At 42.7% G+C, this 21,088-nt stretch overlaps 1 protein-coding gene across 2 annotated transcripts in view; it reads left to right on the top strand.

The window, feature by feature from the left end:
• The window catches only part of Ift52 (intraflagellar transport 52), a 28,963-nt gene that overhangs the window by 4,381 nt on the left and 3,494 nt on the right, over window positions 1–21,088 (top strand). For both annotated transcript variants that reach the window (XM_075962949.1, XM_075962951.1), the window contains exons 3-11: window positions 801–888; window positions 1,731–1,860; window positions 2,299–2,374; window positions 4,435–4,506; window positions 5,836–5,962; window positions 7,503–7,589; window positions 9,387–9,455; window positions 12,939–13,093; window positions 16,825–16,912. In XM_075962949.1, the coding sequence (XP_075819064.1) occupies window positions 801–888; window positions 1,731–1,860; window positions 2,299–2,374; window positions 4,435–4,506; window positions 5,836–5,962; window positions 7,503–7,589; window positions 9,387–9,455; window positions 12,939–13,093; window positions 16,825–16,912 (892 nt within the window). The remainder of the gene's footprint in view (window positions 1–800; window positions 889–1,730; window positions 1,861–2,298; window positions 2,375–4,434; window positions 4,507–5,835; window positions 5,963–7,502; window positions 7,590–9,386; window positions 9,456–12,938; window positions 13,094–16,824; window positions 16,913–21,088) is intronic.

Raw genomic sequence — 21,088 nt, forward strand, 5'->3', positions numbered from 1 at the left:
TTGAAGATCAAACTGAATGTTATTAAGTTGCCCCCATAAAATCAAAGATTCATAATTATGCGTATATAGTATTTAAAGATGTCAGAAGTTTCCCCATTTTTTATTACTTGATCTCAGCCAAAAGGCAGAGAAGTTATTCTCCATATTTTAAGTCGGTTTAAAATCTCAGTTTAGGGAAGGAAAAGTGAGAGTTAAATGAGAATGTCTCTTTGTTTAAATGTGCCTTCTTTTAAATGTTCTTTTCCCCCTTGTCATGAAGATTGAACCAAAACCTTGCATAAGCTCTGCAAGTACTAAGTTCCAGTTCCAGTCCTTAAATGTTTTTTTTTTCTTTTTTCAATGAGTAAAAACATCGTTGTATAGGTTAAGGTTAGAGCCAGGCTTGGTGGTATGTGCCTGTAATCTCAGCACTGGGGAAGTAGCAGTATATGGACTAAGAGTTTGAGGTTAGATTTGACTACATAGTAAGTTTGGGGCCAGCCTGGGCTCTATGAGACCCTGTCTTAAAATATAGAGAAACTAATAGAAGAATTGATTAATATTTGGAAGACTTCTTTATTCTTTAGTGTGAGTTCATTTGAACTCCTTTGCTTATTGGGAGATCTCAACTAAGGCCAGATGCCTCCAGGGCACTCGTGAGAGGGGCTCTCACCTAGGGAGAGAGGATCTCACTTCGGGAGAGAGGCTGTTCTCTATGCCCCTGTCTCAGCCTTTATGGTGCCATAGAGTTAAGAGGCTAAAATAATTTATAAATTGGTTTAAATTATGGATCTAACTTGCTCTTAAAATCTTATTTATAGCTTAAAAGATGAAATCACATCTGAGAAGTTAATTGGGGTGAAACTATGGATTACAGCTGGACCGAGGGAAAAATTTACTGCAGCTGAGGTAAGGAATATTTATACAGAATATTCATATAGAAAACAAGAGAGGAGGCCAGGAGCAAGCAAGGACCTGAACTCGTGGGTTGGAGTCTCCCTTCTAGACCTACTATGTTGCCTGAAGTAGTCATTTCCCCTTCTGGCAATGAACTGTGGTAACCCATGGAGTCCTTAACCCACAGGGAAGGTAGGCAAGGGCCAGGAGCATGTCTTTGCCTTAAATTTACTTTGAACATAGGAAAACTCCTGTGTAGCCTAGGCTGGCCTCAAATCTGTAATCCTCCTACGTCCACTTTCTGAGTGCTGGAATTACAGGTGTGCACCACCATGCCCAGCTTATCAGTGCATTGAAACCCATAACAAAAACGGTGGCATTTATAATGCAGGTGGATGCTACTCCTAAGTGTTGGGTCCTCTTATAGGTGTGCACCACTGTTTTATCCAGGATCTAGTATCTGCTGGGGGAGCACTTCTATCACCTAAGCTACGTCCCCTGTCCCTGTTTGAGCATGTTAGAGCTTTGATGTTCAAAGGTAAACCTGGAGATGGGTCTTTGTGTGCTTTTGTTTTACATTCTACTGGTATCGAGGAATTCACTGTGTAGACCAGGCAGGCCTCTAACTCACAGAGATCCTCCTGCCTCTGCCTTTGCTGGGATTAAAAACATGCACCACCACCCACAGAGGAGATGATCTTGAACAGTGAGAAAATATATATTATTCTAAGAACATTTAAATAGTTTATAGATTTGAAATGTTTCTTTTTAGTTAGTTAAGGTTTTATTCATGGTATGGATATTTTAAACAAAAGTCTTGACCATATTCACAGTCTGCTTTTCCCTTCACATAGTTTGAAGTCCTGAAGAAGTACCTTGACGGTGGTGGAGATATCCTTGTGATGCTGGGAGAAGGGGGAGAATCCAGATTTGATACCAATATCAACTTTCTTCTAGAAGAATATGGAATCATGGTTAATAATGGTGATTATTATCTCACTACATTTTATTTATTTGTGTGTGCCACAGTATACATATGGGGGTCAGAGGACAATGTGGGGGAGTTGGTTCTCTCCTTCCGCCATGTAGATTTCAAGGTTCAAACTCATGCTGTTAGGCTTGGTGTCAAGTGCATTTACTCACTGAACTGTTATTGGTATGGTTGTTAGTATTTTAAACAAAGGTACTGATTGCCTATTTAATGTTTGTATCATAGCCCTCTCGACCTGCTGATCACTGGGGGAAGACTCTCCCAAGGTGACATGGTCACCATCCTGAGTTCACTGGTACACTGAACTAGTACACTAAAGTGGGAGGGATTCTAACAGAGTTGTAGGTTTCTTTTTATTTCAAAATTTGGATGAGTCTCTATGTCAAGGTTGTTTCTAATCTAAAATGTGCCTTCCTCTTTTGCCCCATAAGATGCTGTGGTTAGAAATGTATATTACAAGTATTTCCATCCCAAGGAAGCTCTGGTTTCAGATGGAGTGTTGAACAGGTAAGGGCGCTGAAAGCAGAATGCCCTTCATGTGGCTTCCATTCGTCTCACACCTTCTCATTGCCACACCTCCCTCCTTTCTTGGCCTTTATGTTTTATTTATTATTCTCCAAAACTATTCTTTCATCATTGGAAACTTCACATTTACCTTTGGTCAGGATATTCTCTCTCCACTCCAAGTAAAAGAAAACCCCATCCAGGCAGGATTGAGCAGTAAAGAAACTTTATTGCTTTGGGTCACGGGAATGTGCAGCAGTAGAGTAGGCTTTGAGTGTGGAGTGACTGAAGGAGCCACAGCGCTAAGACCGCAGTTCCTCTGCTCTCAGATTTGCATTCCTGTTTGTTTGTGTAGCTGACTGTCTTTGTGTGTTTGTCAGGTCGTCATCTTCTCCCCCCACTTTATTTTTTTAATTTTTTTTGACCAGTTCTCTATATGTAGCCCAGTCTGGTCTCAAACTTGTGATCTTCCTGCCTCACCCTCCCAAGTGCTGGAATGACTTGTGTGCCTCCAGAGCTACCTTCCAACAAGTTTTAAAGTTCCCTAATTCATAACTGTTTGCCACAGCGTCTAGAGGTAGCATGATTTGATTTGGTCTCACCATTCCCACAAGAGTAATAACTGGGCTGGAGAGATGGCTCAGAGGTTAAGAGCACTGGCTGTTCTTCCAGAGGTCCTGAGTTCAATTCCCAGCAATCACATGGTGGCTTACAACCATCTATAATGAGATCTGGTGCCTTCTTCTGGTGTGCAAGCATACATATAGGCAGAACACTGTATGTGTAATAAATCTAAAAAACAAAACAAAACAAAAAACAACCGAGTAATAGCTCCAAGATATGCTGTTTGAGCCATCTTTAGACCCATGCCCAGCCTGAACTGACCCTGATTTCACCTCATGGAGACTGAGACTGTCAGCTTTCATTGCTCTGGATCCTAAAACAGATGAGGGGCTTTTAGAATTGGAAAATGGGTACATGAGAAGGCAGTATCAGGTGCCCCATGAGCTTTCTCCCAAGTTGGAAATTACTCATTCTACACTCGAGCTTGCCATCTGCAAGTACTCTGCTGACCCTAGTTATACAGTGTAGAGTGTGGATCTAGGGTATAGGCGCTTTCCTTAGGACCAAAGATGGAGAAACTGAGACAGTGTGGTTGAACACTCCTGTAATCCTCACACCTGGGAGTATAATACAAAAAGATTGGCTCAATTCTGAGGCCAGTCTTGGCTAAAGAGTGAGTGCCAACCATGCCAACCAGTGCTCCATGGGCCCTCCTTCACTCCCTCCTTCCCTCACTCCCTTCTTCCTTATTATATGTTCATTCTTTGAGAAGTTCATACAGTGTATTTCAGTCATATTACCCCCTATTCCTCCCCTTAATTCCTCAGATTCACACCATCTTCCCACCCCAACTTTGTATCCTCCCTCTTTTTAAGCCTCTCTTCTTAAAACAACACAAAAAGGAACTGAACTAAATATTTGTCTAGTTGATTCCCTTTTTTTAATTTTTTGGAGTCAGTCTCACATAGCCCAGGCTAGCTTTGAACTCCTGATCATGCTGTTCTTCCCTCCTAAGTGTTGAGATTACATGAGTGTACCACCAGTCTGTTTATGTGGTCTTAGGAATTGAACTCAGGGCCTGGTGTGTGCTAGGCCAGCACTCTTCCAGCTGAGCCCCAGCCCAAGCCTAAGTTTTTTGTTGTAATAGTCATGGTTTATTGTTGCTTTGTTTTTTGAGACATCCTTTGTAGCCTTAGGTAGCTTAGAACTCACTCTGTAGACCAGGCTGGTCTGAACTCACAGAGATCTCTCTGCCTCTACCTCCCTAGTGCTTGGGATAAATGCCTACACCACCATGCCTGGACCAAGCCTAATTTTTTAATGGTAATTTTTGCAAGCATCAGAAAAGAATGTGGGTATGTGGGTGTGTGCTTTTATTTCCTTTTTAAAAACTGCTAAAATACAGAGTCCTTTTGTCTAGTTGATATTTACTGTTTGATGAAGGCAGTGTGAAATTCCCCAACTTCTTTGCTTATTAGATTTTAATGTTTTGCTTTTAGGGAAATTAGCCGAGCGGCAGGAAAGGCTGTGCCTGGAATCATTGATGAAGAGAGCAATGGAAACAATGCCCAGTGAGTGTGCTTCTGCAGCTCCCTGCCCAGTGAGTGTGCTTCTGCAGCTCCCTGCCCAGTGAGTGTGCTTCTGCAGCTCCCTGCCCAGTGAGTGTGCTTCTGCAGCTCCCTGCCCAGTGAGTGTGCTTCTGCAGCTCCCTGCCCAGTGAGAGTGCTTCTGCAGCTCCCTGCCCAGTGAGTGTGCTTCTGCAGCTCCCTGCCCAGTGAGTATGCTTCTGCAGCTCCCTGCAGGGAAGGAGCTCTCACTTCCAAGAGTTGCCTTTTTCAAAATGAAGAGTTTTCTGGTTATAAAAGTAATTCTCACCAAAAGAACCCCAAAACCACCAGTAGCAAAATCTCAGTTGGGAGCTGCAGAGATGGTTCAGTGGTTAAAGATGCATAGTGCTCTTGCAGTACCTGAGGTTAGCTCTCAGCATCCATATCAGGCAGTACCTGAGGTTAGCTCTCAGCATCCATGTCAGGCAGTACCTGAGGTTAGCTCTCAGCATCCATATCAGGCAGTACCTGAGGTTAGCTCTCAGCATCCATATCAGGCAGCTTCAGGGAATCTGAAGTCCTGTTCTGGTCTGTGGACACCTCCACACACATACACACTTAACTAAAAACAAAGAAAATAAACCAAACTCCAACCCATGGTAAATCTTAAAAGGAAGCAGAGTAGAAATTCCGCACTGTAAATCCATGCTCTTCCCTTCAAGAGAGGCATTGTGTCTTAAGAGTGTGGAATTTAGATTTCCAGGTTGGTTGTTATTTTTGGTTTTGGGGTTTTTTTCCCCTACACATAATGATATATCTAACCAAGCACTTTATAATGGTTTATGTAACTAAGTAGTTTATTATTTTAAATGACTGGATCAGATTAGCTACATTTTAATTTATCTAAGTAGTGGTGAATGCATTGCCCAATTTCACAAGACTAATCTGTTGTCAGATCTTGGATTCAGACCTATGCGGTTTGCCCCAGAGAGAATCTACCCTTTTTTTTGGAGACAAGGTCTTGCTATGTGTTCCAGGCTGGCCTGAAACCTGCTGTGTAGTATGAGATGACCTCCCAGTCTTCTTAAGTCAGGACTTTGAGTGCTAAGATTACAGATGTGTGCCCCATGTCCTGCCAGAGACTGTACTTGGTTGGTTTTATTATATTTTTACTTAGTGTGTGTGTGTGTGTGTGTGGTTTGTGCACATGTGTGGAGGTTGGAGAGCAGCATGTAGTCATTCTTTCCTACTGTGTGAACTGAGGATTGGTGGCAAGTGTTTTTACCCGCTGACCCATCTCTTGGCTCCTAAAATCCATTCTGTAATCACTTGGATGTGTTTGTTTGCTTACAGGGCTCTCACCTTTGTCTACCCATTTGGTGCCACGTTGAGCGTCATGAAACCTGCGGTAGCTGTTCTGTCCACAGGCTCTGTCTGCTTCCCACTTAACAGACCCATTCTGGCTTTCTATCACTCAAAGGTATTGACTTTCTTAGATATGTGGGTGGGGGGTATTATTTTATTTTTGAAGTAAAAAAGTTACATTGTGATGGACATATGCCTTTAATCCCAGAACCGGGGAGACAGAGGCAGTTAAGAGCTCTGTGAATTGAGTTCTAGGCCAGCCTGGTCTACATAGTGAGTTCCAGGCTAGCCAAGTCTACACAGTGGTGCCATGTTTTGAACAGAAAACACACACACACATACACACACACACACACACAACAAAATAGTAATATTTTTCCTGTAAAATGTTTACTTCTTATGAGATATAGAAGCTAGTCTGTTTTCCCACTGAACAATTGGATTTATTTCTCATTGTCTGTAATTATGACTACAAATTGTGTATAGAGTCTCTGTTTTGGATTGTTGGTTGCAGGGTTTTGTTTTGTTTCCTTTAAAATTTGTGTATGTGTGTGTGTTTAGATGTTTGTATGGTGTGCATGTGTGTCAGGAGGTATGCATGTGTCTTCATTTGTGTGTATGAATATGAACACATGTATTCCATGGCTCACAAATGGAGGTCAGAGGACAGCCTTGGAAATTGGTCTTCATCTTTGACTTTGAGACAAAGTCTCTTGTTTTGTTTCTGTTATATATGCCAGGCTAGCTGGCTCACAAAATTCTAGGGATTTTGTTTTTTTCTGTCTCCCATAACCACACAGGAGTGCTATGGTTATGGTATGGACATGTGTGCTACCTCAACTGGTTTTATATGGATTCTGGGGATTAACATTCAGTCCCTGTGCTCACATAACAAGTACTTTACCCACCAAGCTATCTCTTCCGCGTTGGCTAAAGATAAAGACAATTTTAGTAGCAGTGTAGTGTAAGAACTCACTCATTAGCCAGTGGTAGTACACACATTTAATCCCAGCACTCAGGGGGTAGAGGCAGGTGGATCTCTGTGAGTTCGAGGCCAGCCTGGTCACAAGAGTAGTTCCAGGACAGGCTCCAAAGCTACACAAAGAAACCCTGTCTCGAAAAACCGAAAAAAAAAAAAAAAAGAAAAGAAAAGAACTCATTGAAATCTAATAAACACTGATCATCATTTTTTTTTTTCATATTTATCAGAAAGGCAAAGATACTTTGTTTTTATTTGTTGAAAAATAGTAATGTAGGTGTCGGTGAGATGGTTCAGTAATTAAGAACACTTGCTGCTCTTTCAGAGATCTCACTTTGATTCCTACTTGGAGGCTCACAACTACATGTAATTCTAATTCCAGGGCATCTGATACCCTTCTCTGGCCTGCACAGCTTGTTACGTGCACAGCCTGTTATGTGCACATGGGGCACATGTATTCTTGTAGGTAAAGCACTCATATACATAAATGAAAAATAAATGTCTCTAAAAATGAGTAACAGTAAAGAGTAATTGTTTTCGTAGTTGATACTTTTCAAATGTTAAGTCTTCGTGTGAATTGGCATTTATTGGTGTATCAGACAGTTGCTAATGTGATAAATGAGACATGCAGTGTGTTTCCGGACCTAAGCATCTGACACTGCTTTGTCACCAACAGAACCAAGGTGGGAAGCTGGCAGTGCTTGGCTCATGTCACATGTTCAGTGACCAATATTTGGATAAAGAAGAAAACAATAAGATTATGGTAAGCTTTTTTCTTTCATCAAATTAATGCACACTATGTAAGTATGACTTCCATCCCAATAGAAAATACTGATAAGTACATTTGCCACTTGTCTACATGAGTTGTACTGAACTGAGTAGATATCAGACACTAAAAACACAAAGTTGAGTTGGGTGTAGCCCTTGCTTTACAGAAGTTTATGGTATATCAGGAGAGTGACAGACAGATTGGTGAATCTAGAAAAGTACTGGGGAAGCATGCTGAATAGGAGTGGTGTCTGACTCTGGAAAAGTGGTGAGGAGCAAGCCTCCCTTGTAAAACAAGTAGCGTGAGCTTACACCAAAAGCATAGGGAACAACCTTGGTGGTGTTCTGTTTCACTCTTTTGGCTTTTTGAGGCACCCACCACCCAACTCCCAAATAAATTATACACAGAGGCTTATTCTTAGTTATGAATGCCCGGCCTTAGCTTGGCTTGTTTCTTGCCAGCTTTTCTAACTTAAATATATCCTGATCACCTTTTGCCTTTGGGCTTTTTCCTTCTTACTTCTGTATATCTTACTTTACTTCTTTCTCTGTGGCTTGCTGTGTACCTGGGTGGCTGACCCCAGACATTCTCCTTTTCTTGTTCTCTCGTTGCTTGCTCCCCCTTGTCCTCATTTCTCCTTCTATTTATACCCTCTGCCTGCCAGCCCCACCTATCCTTGCTCCTGCCTTGCTCTTGGCCATTCAGTTCTTTATTAGACCATCAGGTATTTTAGACAAGCACAGTAATACAGCTTTTTGTTTGTTTGTTTTGGTTTTTGTTTTTGTTTTTAGAGACAGGGTTTTTCTTTAGCTTTGGAGTCTGTCCTGGAACTAGCTCAGTAGACCAGGCTGGCCTCAAACTCACAGAGATCCACCTGCCTCTGCCTCCCTAGTGCTGGGATTAAAGGCGTGTACCACTACCACCTGACAAACAGCTTTATAGAGTTAAACAAATGCAACATAAACAAACGCAACACACCTTAAAGTAATATTCCTCAACAGTGCTCAGACCCCTCTAGATTGTGTGGACAGTGGGAAGGAAGAGAGCAACCAGAGCCAGTTAGGAGGCTGGTGGAGTTACCAGAGCAAGGACGATGACTGAGTGAAGGTTGTGACTAGTGAGTAGCCAGGGCTGCAGCATGAGTTAGCGAGACTTTTCTGTCCAAGATGATGAGGATTGAAGTAGAAGCTTGCCTTTGTCCTGTCTACGTAATGGGAAGAGCACATGTCTTGTGAAGATGATAATGGGGAAGCAAGCATTTTCCTAGTGCCTGCTAGACCTGAACACTGGAATTGCAGCTCTCACCTGCCAGAGGGAGATGTGTGTTAGTGGAGTGAGCCCTTCTAGTCTTCCATGTAGTGGGAGGTGGACCAGGGGCTACCTGATTCAGTGCCTCTCACTGTGCTCAGAATCCTAAATGTTTGCTTTGAAAAGCTGCTTGGTTTTTTTGTATAATTATGATTTTGTCATATTACAATAGCCGCAGTTAAAAAGGTATGCTTTTAAAAGTTTAGTCTGTCATTCTAGTAAACAAAGGCTGCTTAAGATTGTGAACAAGTTTTTAGTAAGTTTTGACTTGCAACTTGTTAGAATACTTTGAAGCAAATGATAATAAAGGTTTGCATTAGACTGAAGAAAATCTGTTAATTTCCAAATATTTTACCAACAAAAGACTGAAAGTCCTTTTTAAAATTACTGGTTGTCTTTTTTCCCCACCTTAATTAATTTAGCTTGACCTTCAGCATTCCCAAACAGCCAGGTGTCTAACTGTATTTATCATTTTAAATACAGGATGTTGTATTCCAGTGGCTCACGACAGGAGACATCCACCTAAACCAGATTGATGCTGAGGACCCAGAGGTAGGAGATTGAATCACTGGAAGACTGAACTGGAAAATGAGGCCAGCTTCTTAGAACCTCTTCCACAGGAATAGATGTCTCTTAACTCATCCTTGAGACAGTCGGAAAGAGAGCGATGCTGCTTGGGTAAAGAAAGGGCACATTATAGAAAGTCAGGTATCAATAGACACAATAGATAGTTAATGATAGGATTAATTGAAGTCAGTGCTTCCATATAAACATCAGGATTAAAATTAGCTCTCTGGGCTCGAGAGATGGCTCAGTGGGAAAAGGCCCTTGTTGTCAAACCTGACAGCCTGAGTTCAATCCCCGGGACCCACATGATGGAAAGAGCGAGCCAGCTCCTATACATTGTCCTTCACTGGCACAGGCATGCCTTAGTGCATGTGTCCCCAAATATTCAAATAAATAAAATACAAAGTAAAATTAAAAAGACAACAAGTTAGGACAGCTAGTCATCCTGGGAAGACTCTTTATGTTTATGTCTGAGTGTCTAAGCCTTGATGACTGTCTGAACTAGGATTTCATGGAAGGCCTCTGGCTGGAGATGTGAAAACAGATAGCTGGCCTGTTTCTGTCCTTAGAGTTGTGAGCTGGATGTGTCATGGCACAGTTAGTCTCCTTGCCATTGCTCTCACCCTTAGCCCACCGTCATTGGAGACTAAAGTAGCTAAAGCTGCCACATATTCCTGCAAAGGACATTCATCTGTTTGTTTCTTGAGTTAAAAAAAAGTTTGAGGATTGGGAAAAGTCATTGGTTTCATTTTTGTTTTTATATTTGTTTAGGCTGGGTTTCACTGTGTAGTCTTGGCTACCCAGCATCTCAATTTGTAGACCAGACTATCCTTGAACTCACAGTAGCCACCTACCTCTGCTGCCTATCAAGTACTGGGACTAAATTAATCACAGGGCTACAGAAAAACCGTGAATGTATTTTATTATTTCTATAATGTTCAGGCAAGTCTCTTATGCTGAAGGTAAAGATTTTGTGAAACAGGACTAGCAATTTGGTTTGTTTGTTTGGTGGTTGAGTTCAAATCCGGAGTACCATACACTGAGCATTCAATGTCTGAGCCATCCCCCAGCCCTTCAGATGACCAACGTCTGTTGCTGTTCTTTGTTTGAGTCAGTATCCCTGTGTAGTCCATGCTTGCCTTGAGCTTACAGCAGTCCTCCTGTCTCAGCCTCCTGAGTGCTGAGATTATAGGCTGTGCTGCCACGTCTGGTTATATATCAGGGTTTTTTGCTTGTTTATTTTATTTTTTAAGTTTAAATCAGTTTTCTATTGGATAACCAATTAGGAGGCTCGTCCCTGGGACTAGCTCCTTCTACTCTCAGCAATAGCTGTCATTAGCTGCTTGTAGTTCTTTGTCTAGGGATGGAACAATGTGAGATTTGCCCCTTCCAAATTAGCATGTCTGTTGGTCTTGTCATTGTTCAGGTCTTGCTTAGGCTGCCACTTTGTTGAGGTACCAACAAGTGTAGCTTCTCTGTCATTACTGGGAGACAGTCTCACAGCAGACTTTCTTGTCGTCTGGTTCTTACAGTCCCTTACAGTCTTCCACTCTCTCTTCCTCGGTGTTCCTTGGGCCAAAGTAATGGGATTCCAGGCATAGACTAATAGGTAATGGATTGACATAGTTCTGGGTTTAAAGGTCATACACAGTGAGTAGTCTTTCTTCTGTCTTCCAGCCAGTGACAGCAGCCATGGTCTCCCATAGCTTCTTCAGAGATAGTTTCTGCTTAGGTAAGCTAGTCTGTGTGGGCTTCCTTTTCCTCATCTTATACCACACACACTGTGTGTACATTATCCACCACCTTAAAAATTACCACTGGAACTGGGCATGATGCAAATACATGTAGTTCCAGCTTTGGGGAGATGGAAGCCAGAGGATCAGAACTTCAAGGTCAGCCTCAGGTTAGTAGTGAGTTCTAGGCCAGTCTGTGCTACATGTGACCCCTGGGAGGAAAATTATCAGTGAAATATTTTTCATGTTTTTTTTTTTTTGCGGGGAGGGAGAGGAGGGGGCAGGGGGGAGGGGTGTTGTAGGGAAGCCGCTTGTTCATTTCCCAGCTGCCCAGACTCCTGAAATAATCACACAGATACTATATTATTTAAATCACTGTTTGGCCCATCAGCTCTAGCTTCTTATTTGCTAACTCTTACATCTTAATTTAATCCATCTCCATTAATCTGTGTATCACCACAAGGTTGTGGCCTACCAGCAAAGTTTCAGCACATCTGTCTCTGGCATTGGCTCCATGACTTTTCCCTACTCTGCTCTTCTTTCTCTCAGCGTTCAGTTTAGTTTTCCCCATCTAGCTCTGTTCTACCCTATCAGGCCAAGTCAGTTTCTTTATTAACCAATGGTATTCATAGCATACAGAGGGGAATCCCACATCCAAGGAGTTCAAGACAGGGTTTCTCTATGTAGCTTTGGAGCCTGTCCTGGAACTCGCTCTGTAGACCAGGATGCCTCTGCCTCCCTGGGATTAAAGGTGTGTGCCACCACCACCCGGCTCCTGTTCTTATTGAAGAACCTCCTATCTGTTCTTTATTCTTTAAGATTTACTTTATTTTCTTGGAGTGTGGGTATGCCTGCCTCTATACATATATGTACCACATATGCAGATGCCCAAGGAGGCCAGCATGAGATCCCGTGAAGCTGCAGTTGTTGTGAGTCTCCTCAAGTGGGTACTGGGAATGAAATGCCGGTCCTCTGAAAAGCTCTTAATGCCGAGCCGTGTTTTCCCTTTGTTTAAGCATAAACATGCTGCCCCTTATTAAACAGTGTCTTGAGATGGACAGTTAGACTCTCCTGGTCTTTTCCTCTTACCAGCACAGAGCACATCATCACTGCTCTGAACAGTGCTGGGATGCCCTTGACTGAGGGAGAAAGATTGGGGTATAGGGTGCAGGGGGAGGACCTGTCTGCATTGGTGTCACATGTGTTCATGCATCTAACAGGAGATAGCAGACATGGCCCAGATGCTGGGGCGGGGGAGGGAGGTGTGTTTTAGTGGGAGTTTATGGACTTTTTTTTATCACCTCCAATTTCTCACTGGAATAGTAAAGAAAGTTGTTCATTAAAATAACCTTAAGGAAAATTGTTTTTGATGGTTGCAGTGGTAAAAGGGATATTGCCTCAGATGGAGGTGTGAGTAAATTTGAGAGAGAGTTGATTGCCTAGTGTTCAGGGTGAAAGACCACAGTAGTGAAAGGAGAGCAGTTGAGTCAGCATGGCTCCAGCTGTGTTCAACTGCGTGTGTAATTGCAGAGTTGGACTCAGCCAGCTTTGGGTTCAGTCCAGTAGCTTTCTTCCTCTTTCTGCTTAAAGTGTCTGATGGAAGTTGTCAGTGATGATCGGCGGTGAGATCTCTTGGCAAGGAAATAGAAGTTTTGTAGATTGTGACCCGAGATGGATGCTTGATAGAGTAAACTCCGTTTACTTTTGCTGAGAGGGACTCTCGTTTGATTTTCAGATTTCCGACTACACGATGGTACCAGACACAGCCACCCTCTCAGAGCAGCTCCGAGTGTGCCTCCAGGAGGGCGATGAGAACCCACGTGACTTTACCACCCTCTTTGACCTGTCCATTTACCAGCTGGACACCACCTGCCTCCCCAAGGTCATCAAGTTAGTACTGAGGCTGCCTGGGCTGCACACTGCAGTCCACTGTGGTTTGAAAACATGAGCGTGGAGCTGTGACAGGAAAACGTGTTCTCAGCTCTGTGATGAAGGCAGTAGGGACACTGGTGTGGGATGCATGAATGGTGTAGAGGAACTGCTGCTAGTCACTGTCCGCCTGTGTCCCAGGATCTAAAAGGCATTTCAGGTAACCTGACTTTTCTACTTTGCCAACAGCTTTTCTGGGTTTAGCACAAGTCCTGGGTTCTAAGAACTCCTTAGTAAACAGGTATGTTTGGTCCCCCTTAGAAGCACTTAAACAGAGCAGAGAAAGCACTGAGTCTCTCAGGCTTGTCCAACACAGCCTATGAGGCCCATGTCCGTGGACTCTTCCTCCCATATCCTTTACCCCTCTGCTGCTCTTCCTAGCTCCACTGTCAATTCTCTGCAGCGAGTCTCTACTCTTCCTGACTCTAGTCATTTGGCAGGCTGCTGCAGTACTAGGGTGCTGAGTATAGCTAACATGCAAGACTCTCAGATACTTTTTCCCAAAAGTGTTTTGGCTATTTCTGGAAAAACAGATTGAAGCATGCACCTCTGCTAGAGGTCTTTCTAGTTTCTCACAGATAAGATCCTGGCCCTGAGTCTCAACTGTTTCTCTGCCAGGACTTTTATAACATGCGTAAATTTCCAGGGCTTTGTTCAGACGATTATGCTTGCTGCAGACTGCCCTATCACAGTGGATTTAGTTCCTAACATCATTCTTATCTCTGACAGCACACAGCTCAGCAGACACAGGTTAAGTAAAGAGACGTTTGCTGAGTAGGGTGCACTGTACATCAGCCTGGGGTGTGGAGAGACTGAAGGAGGATGGCGAGGCCAGACTCAGCCCAGGCTACACCTCGCCTGTCTCTTAAAAAGACAACTTTGTCTCTGTATCTCCGCTTTCTCTTGCTTCAGTAATTATGCCATAGTCTAGAGTGTTTTGAGTCTGAACAAACAAACGAAATGAGTTCAGTGACCCTGCACACTACCAGGTCAGAAACACGTGTGTAGTGGGTAGACACTCACCAGGATTTACTTGTTTTCCTCCATGGGACTCTGTCCTTTTGTATGTCTGTAATTCTGCTAACTAGTGCAACTCCTTGTCCACTTTAATTCTCTCCTTAACCTGTTCATGTAGTATTTCTGAGACAGGGTCTGCCTTGTCTTGAACCTGTAATCCTCACTGCCAGGAAAGGATTTCCTCCCCCCGCACCCCCCCAGCCACAGACCTCACTCCTGCTGAGGCTGTATACTCACTTAATTTTGAAAGGCCACAGATGTGTATTAAATGTACATTTGAGGACAGACACAGTGGTGTCAGGCCTGTAATCTCCACCCACACTTGTGAGACTGAGGCAGGAGGATTGCATGTTGAAAACAAATCAAACTCTGTCTTAAAAAACCTAAATGAGTAGAATAAAGAGAACAATTAAATTGAACTAGGAGTTGGACTAGCTTGCAAAATTACATACAGCAGAGGAGGACAAAATGAATGCTAGGGACAGTGACGGCAAAGCAGAAGCCGGAGCAGCCACTTGAGCTTGGCACTCGAGTCTCTGATGCCCTCACCATTCTCCCCACTGTGCTGTGACAAAAGGATTCCAACCCCTTCTGCTGAGTCTGCTGCCTCCTAAAAACTGTTTTCTTGAGACTAGGTTTTCCTTTGTACTTTAAGTTGGTGTGACACTTTCACTGTAGCCCAGGCTGGCCCTCAACCTGTGATTTTTTTCCACCCCCCACAACCTCCTAGGCACTGAGATAGGCATGTGTTACACATACCTGACTCAGCTTTTCAAGGGCCGGGCGGTGGTCATGCACGCCTTTAATTGCAGCACTTGGGAGGTAGAGGCAGGTGGATCTCTGTGAATTTGAAGCCAGCTTGGTCTACAAGAACTAGTTCCAGGACAGGTTCCAAAGCTACAGAGAAACCCTGTCTCTAAAAACCAAAAACAACAACAACAACAAAAAAAAAACCAAACAAAAAAACAAAAAAAGATACTTTTCAAGATAACTGTGTGACTTCTTCCCTCTCTCTTACTCAGGGCTTCTCTGACCATCCTCACTTCCTGCCCCCTTCCTGTCTCTCTGTCCTGGATTTGTTTTTCTTCTTACTACTTACTGATACCTGGCATATTACCTGGTTTTCCATGTACTGTATGTCCCTTCCCTAGCATGTAGGTCCCAGGAGAACCTCCTTTGGTTCTTCTTGCTGTGATGCTTATGACAGGTAAAGCTACCTGGTACATAGCAGACAGTGAGTCAGTACTTGCTGAGAAAAGTGGGACACACGGGAGTTCACATCGTGAAGATGTGTTTGCTTACCAGAAGCAGTCCTTATGCTGGACTGTAGCATGTTTAATAAAAATAGAGACAGAAATTGGGGTTCAGGCTCAAGGTCAGAAAAGCAAAATAGCCAGCCACTGGCTCTTACCTCTGCCTGAGTCTGAAATGGCAATCTTGTCTCCAGCAGTCTCAGAATGAGAGTGTGTCTGAGAGCTGTCTCTTCCCATTTTATAATGCTCTCTAGTGCTGGGATTAAAGGCATGCAACACTACTGCTTGGTTTCTTTGGAAAACTATTGTGGCTTTCTGGGATTAAAGTGTTATCACTGCTTGGTGTGTAAGGCTGACTAGAGGGGCTGTGTTACTCTCTGATCTTCAGGCAAGTTTATTTATTAAAATACAAATGAAATATTACCACACTGGGATGCTTTATCTCGATCGTGAAAACAGTCACAGTACTCACCGGGTAAAAACCAAATCTCATTAAGAGGACTGTTGAAATTTAAAAGTAAGTTTTCCTCTCAAATAATGCTTTGTGATTCCCGAGAGAAGTATCGTAGAAGATATCCTGTTAGAGCAACATTTTAAAATTGTTTTTCCTTTGCATTACATTGTATTCAGTTTTACATGGTTTTTGTTTCTGTGATAAACATCATGACCAAAAGCAGCTTGGAGAAGAAAGGGTTTATTTCATCTTCCACTTCCTGGTCATAACTCATCACTGAGAGAAGTCAGGGCAGGAACTCAAGGAACTTAAAGCAGGAACCACAGAGGAGTGCTGTTTACTGACTTGCTCCCTCTGGCTCATGCTCAGTAAGCTTTCTTATGAAACTTGGGACTGTCAGCTCAGAGGATGGTCGTGTTCACAGTGGACTGGGCCCTCCTATATCAATAGCGACCATGGAAATGCCCCAAAGGCCTCTTCAGTGGAGGCAGTTCTTCAACTGAGGCTCCTCCTTCCCAGGTGTGTCAGGTTGACAACCAAGATTAGCCATCACAGTGTGTGTGTGTGTGTGTGTGTGTGTGTGTGTGTGTGTGTGTGTGTGTGTGTGTACATGTGTACCCATATGTGGAAGTCAAGGGGTAACTTACAGGAGTCAATTCTCTCTTTCTACCATGTGGGTTCTGGGGATCAAACTCAGGTCATCAGGCTTGATGGCAAGTTCTTTAGCTGCTGATTATCTCACCAACCCAGAGCAACAGATATATTTTGTTTTGCTTTTCTTTCTGGAAGAGATAAGGCTAGAACCCAGGCCCTCACTTATGTTAGGCATAAGCCCTATTATGAACTCTTCCCACAACTGTTAGAACAGCACACTCTGTATGTTTTCTGAATAGTGTCGATGTGAGCAGTTAGCTGTGCTTTACCACATGCCTTACCTTTATTCCCACATTTTTGTCTGACTAACTCAGGGCTCATGAGGAGCTAAATGTGAAACATGAACCACTCCAGCTTGTCCAACCTCAGTTTGAGATGCCGCTGCCAGCCCTTCAGCCTGCGGTGAGTTAAGTGTGTTTAGGGGCTCCTGCTGTAGAACTCCACTGCTTACCCTCCATGTGGGCACCTTCATAGACTCTAAGTGCTCTACCTCTAAGCATGTTGAGACATCACATCTGTTAGCATTCTATAGGGACTTCTATGTGAGGAAGTGCCAAGGAGTCAGAGCATGGGTTTTCCTAGTTATTACACTTTTCCATTTTGGGGGTCAGGAGTTGGAAGGCATGTATGAGACTGGCTGAGTGCCCTAATTACTTTTGTATTGCTGTGACGAGACACTGACCAAGACAACTTATAAAAGAAAGCATTTAATTGGGGGATTGTGTACAGTTTCAGAAGGTGAATCCATGACCATCATGATGAGGAGCATGGCAGCAGACAGGCAGGCTTGGCATAGGAGCAGTAGCTGAGAGCTTACTTCTGATGCACAAGTAGGAGATGAAGAGAGCACAAGATTAGGCCTGGTGTGGGCTTTTGAAACCTCAAAGCCAACCCCCTGTGACACATTTCCTCCAACAAGGCCACACCTCCTAATCCTTCCCAAACAGTTCCACCAGCTAAAGACCCAACATTCAGATACATAAGCTTGTGGATGCCATTCTCATTCAAACCACCACACTGGGTAAAGAGGTAGAAAATCTTTGAGATGCCTTCGCAGGCATTGGGCACTCAGATCCTTAGTTTAGTTTTAACAGGCTGGGGTCAAATGGCCACTATATAACTTACTCGGGAGACATGAACAAACATGTTCACTCTAGAGGGCACTGATAATATAACACAAACATGATTCCTCCCAAGTCTGCTTTAGTAAACCAATGATTTTTTGCGTGAGTTACTTACATGAACATGGGTTAGGAGTTATTCACAGGAGGGCAGGTACAGGGTTTCTTCTCAGTCAGCTGCATCACCAAAAAGCCCAACCCCGGCATAGGTGAATATTCAGGAAAACTGCATCTTGGAGTTTTCTGCCCGCTTTCGGGCAGTTCCCCCTGATTGTAGCACTGCCTCTCCACATAACTTACTGCTCATTTAGCCTTCAGGTGGACTGTGAGCTTCCTGAGCTTTGTAAGTTTCCTAATTCCTGTGGGACTCTATTTTTTCTCCTTCTGGGGGGAATGTTTCAGTTGATAAGCAGTAGCTACAGAACAGCAGCCATGTGTAAGGCATTGAGCAACTTCTGAGTACTTCATTGTCTTAGGGTTTCTATTGCTTCAGCAAAACACCTTGACCAAAAAGCAAGTTGTGGAGGGAAGGGTTTATTTAGCTTATACTTTCATATTGCTGTTCTTCACTGAAGGGAGTCAGGGCAGGAACTGATGCAAAAGCTACATAGGGGTGCTGCTTACTGGCTTGCTTCTTGTGGCTTGCTTAGTCCACCTTCTTATAGAACCCAGGACCAGCAGCCCAGGGATGGCACCACCCACCATGGGCTGAGCTCTCCCCAATTGATCACTAATTGAGAAAATGCCTTACAGCTGGATCTCATGGAGGCATTTACTCAACTGAGGTTCCTTCATTTTGATGACTCTAGTTTGTGTCAAGTTGACACACAAAACCAGCCCATAACTGAGGCCAGGCAGTGGTTTCTCACACCTTTAATCCCAGCACTTGGGAGGCAGAGACAGGCAGATCTCAGTGAATTCAAGGCCAGCCTGGTCTACAAAGAGAGTTCCAGGACACCAAGACTGTTACACAGAGAAACCCTGTCTTGAAAAACCAAAAACCAAAAATAAAAGAAACAACAGCATGTAGGAGGGAGGGGCCACCTGTTTGTCCCAGCCACCTGGCTAGCTTAGCCCTGAAATAACCACACAGAAACTATATTAACTAAAACACTGCTTGGCCCATTAGCTCTAACTTCTTATTGGCTGACTCTTACTCTTAGTTTAACCCATTTCTATTAATCTGTGTATTACCACATGGCAGTGGCTTACCGGCTAAGTTTTGGCAACATTTCTTACTCCATCTGCGGATCCATGGCATCTCCCTAACTCTGCTTTCTTCCTCCCAGAATTCAGTTCTGTCTTCCCCTGCTACCTAAGTTCTTCCCTATCAGGCCAAGGCAGTTTCTTTATTCATTAACCAATACGAGCAACACATAGAAAGAAGAACCTCCCACACCATTTCCCCTTTTCTGTTTAAACAAAAAGGAAGGCTTTAATATAGTAAAATTACATATAACAAAACAGTTATTAAGCAAGAATTACAGTTACAATATTTATATCTCTTTTATCATAACTAAGGAAAACTGTAACTATAATTATAAATTATTCAATTTCATCAAAGACTCCAAAAGGTTATAATATTACCTAAGTTAATGGGAAGTACATCATAAGCAACTTCCAAAACTCTAGAATTGACAGAGACATCTCGCTGCCTGGACAGTCACCCAAAGTTCTGTGTCGTTGAAGCATCCATCTCTAGCCTACAGGCTCATAGTGTCCAGCAGACTTTTCCATGAAGCAGAAAATTTCAAAGACAGTTCTGTCTATATTGGCAGTTTGCCAGCCACTTTCGTCTGTGTCCTGCAGAGTGTCTTGCAGGCTCTTTCATGAAGCAAGAACCCCAAAGGACCATCTCATATTTAGGCAAGTTCAGCAGTCATTTCTTTATGGGTCCTCATGTCCAGTCTAGCAGTCCAGGCAAGAGCAGTTTCTTGCTCACATGGCTAAGGAGCATCTGCGATGCCCATCTTCTTCTTGAAGTAATTTTGCTGTCAGGAGCAGATGTGTCTCACTGTCATGAAAAGTTCTAAGTTCTTAAAACATTTTAAATGCCATATTCTGAAGGTCTCTGAAAGATTTGAAGAATACCTATCTAACTGAAATATATCTTTATACATCTAGAAAATCTAACATGATTACAAGCTTGACTATTATAGATTATTTATTAACCTATATCTCTTAATTATACATTATATTTTTAAATGAGCTACACAAACACAATATCTTAATCAAGATCAGAAATACATATACATATAAAAAAATTGACCTCAAATTTTTATCAGTAAACCAAGATCCATACCTATGCAAATTATTCATATCTGTATCATATCCCCCTTTAAATGTAAAAAAAAAATTATAGACAATATTTGGGAATATGGGCGTAGATTTCTCCATACTGCTTCCTGCTGGTTGAGGGCACTATTAATCAGGTCTTCTATGCTATATCCTGTGTGCTAGGTTCATCTCAGTCAGCAGTTGGGTGAAGTAATTTTTTGAGGGTGTTCGTGACAATCTTTCAGGGGTTTGTGGTTTATCAAATCATATTGGTCTAGAAGCAGTCCACAGGTTCTCATCTTCTGTGAAAAGAAGAGAAGAACTTTTCTAAAGCAATACATCCTTAGGCCCAAATTTGAAAGTCATGGCACCTTTATAATATACATGGTGGTTTAGCTTAGCATACAATGAAATGTTTCTCTATACTTAACTCCTTCACAGTCAAATAATTCAAAGAAAACACAATGAAATACATAATCTAGACACTCTGTGAATTTTCCATTTTTACATGGCTTATTTTTCTTTACTCCTTTTAATCTATGACTTTCTGTACTGTCTCTTTAAAGACTTTACCCCCCCTTTTAAAAAAAATAAGCATTAACTTTATTTTATGACTCTCTATACTCTTTTTCCTCTTTCTTCCAAGCCTACGTACATTTATCCAACATTGTGACCCATTTAGAGGTCTTTTATGTCTGAATCTGTCCTATTGTGAATCTGTAATTCTTTACTATCCAGGAGCACTTCTTAAAATGCTAACATATTAATGTTAAGTTTACCCTGTCTGCACTGATCTACATCTGCTTCCCCAACGACTTTTGTCCCTAAAGAACACATAATAATTAGCTGGGTGTAAGGTATACACCTATGATTAAGGACTTATGAGACTATGGCAAGAAGACAGCAAGTTTGTGGCCACTCTGGGCTATACAGCAAGATCCTGACTCAAAACAGAAGCATAACTATATAGGAACAAGTTGTGGCCTCAAATATTCTACACAAACCTAAGCTCTGGGCTTGTGTAGAATTCATGGCATTGTTATATTGGCTTTGTCAGTTTAGCAGTGTAGTTAAATCTGGTTCTGCTTGGTTGTTTACAAGGGACTCGGTCTTGACATGGGTCTAATGGATGAGGGCAGCCAGAGGTGATGGAGTTGGGATGGACGGTTCCTCCCAGGGG

This window comes from Microtus pennsylvanicus, chromosome 2, assembly GCF_037038515.1.
Source record: "Microtus pennsylvanicus isolate mMicPen1 chromosome 2, mMicPen1.hap1, whole genome shotgun sequence".
Classification (NCBI taxonomy): domain Eukaryota; kingdom Metazoa; phylum Chordata; class Mammalia; order Rodentia; family Cricetidae; genus Microtus; species Microtus pennsylvanicus.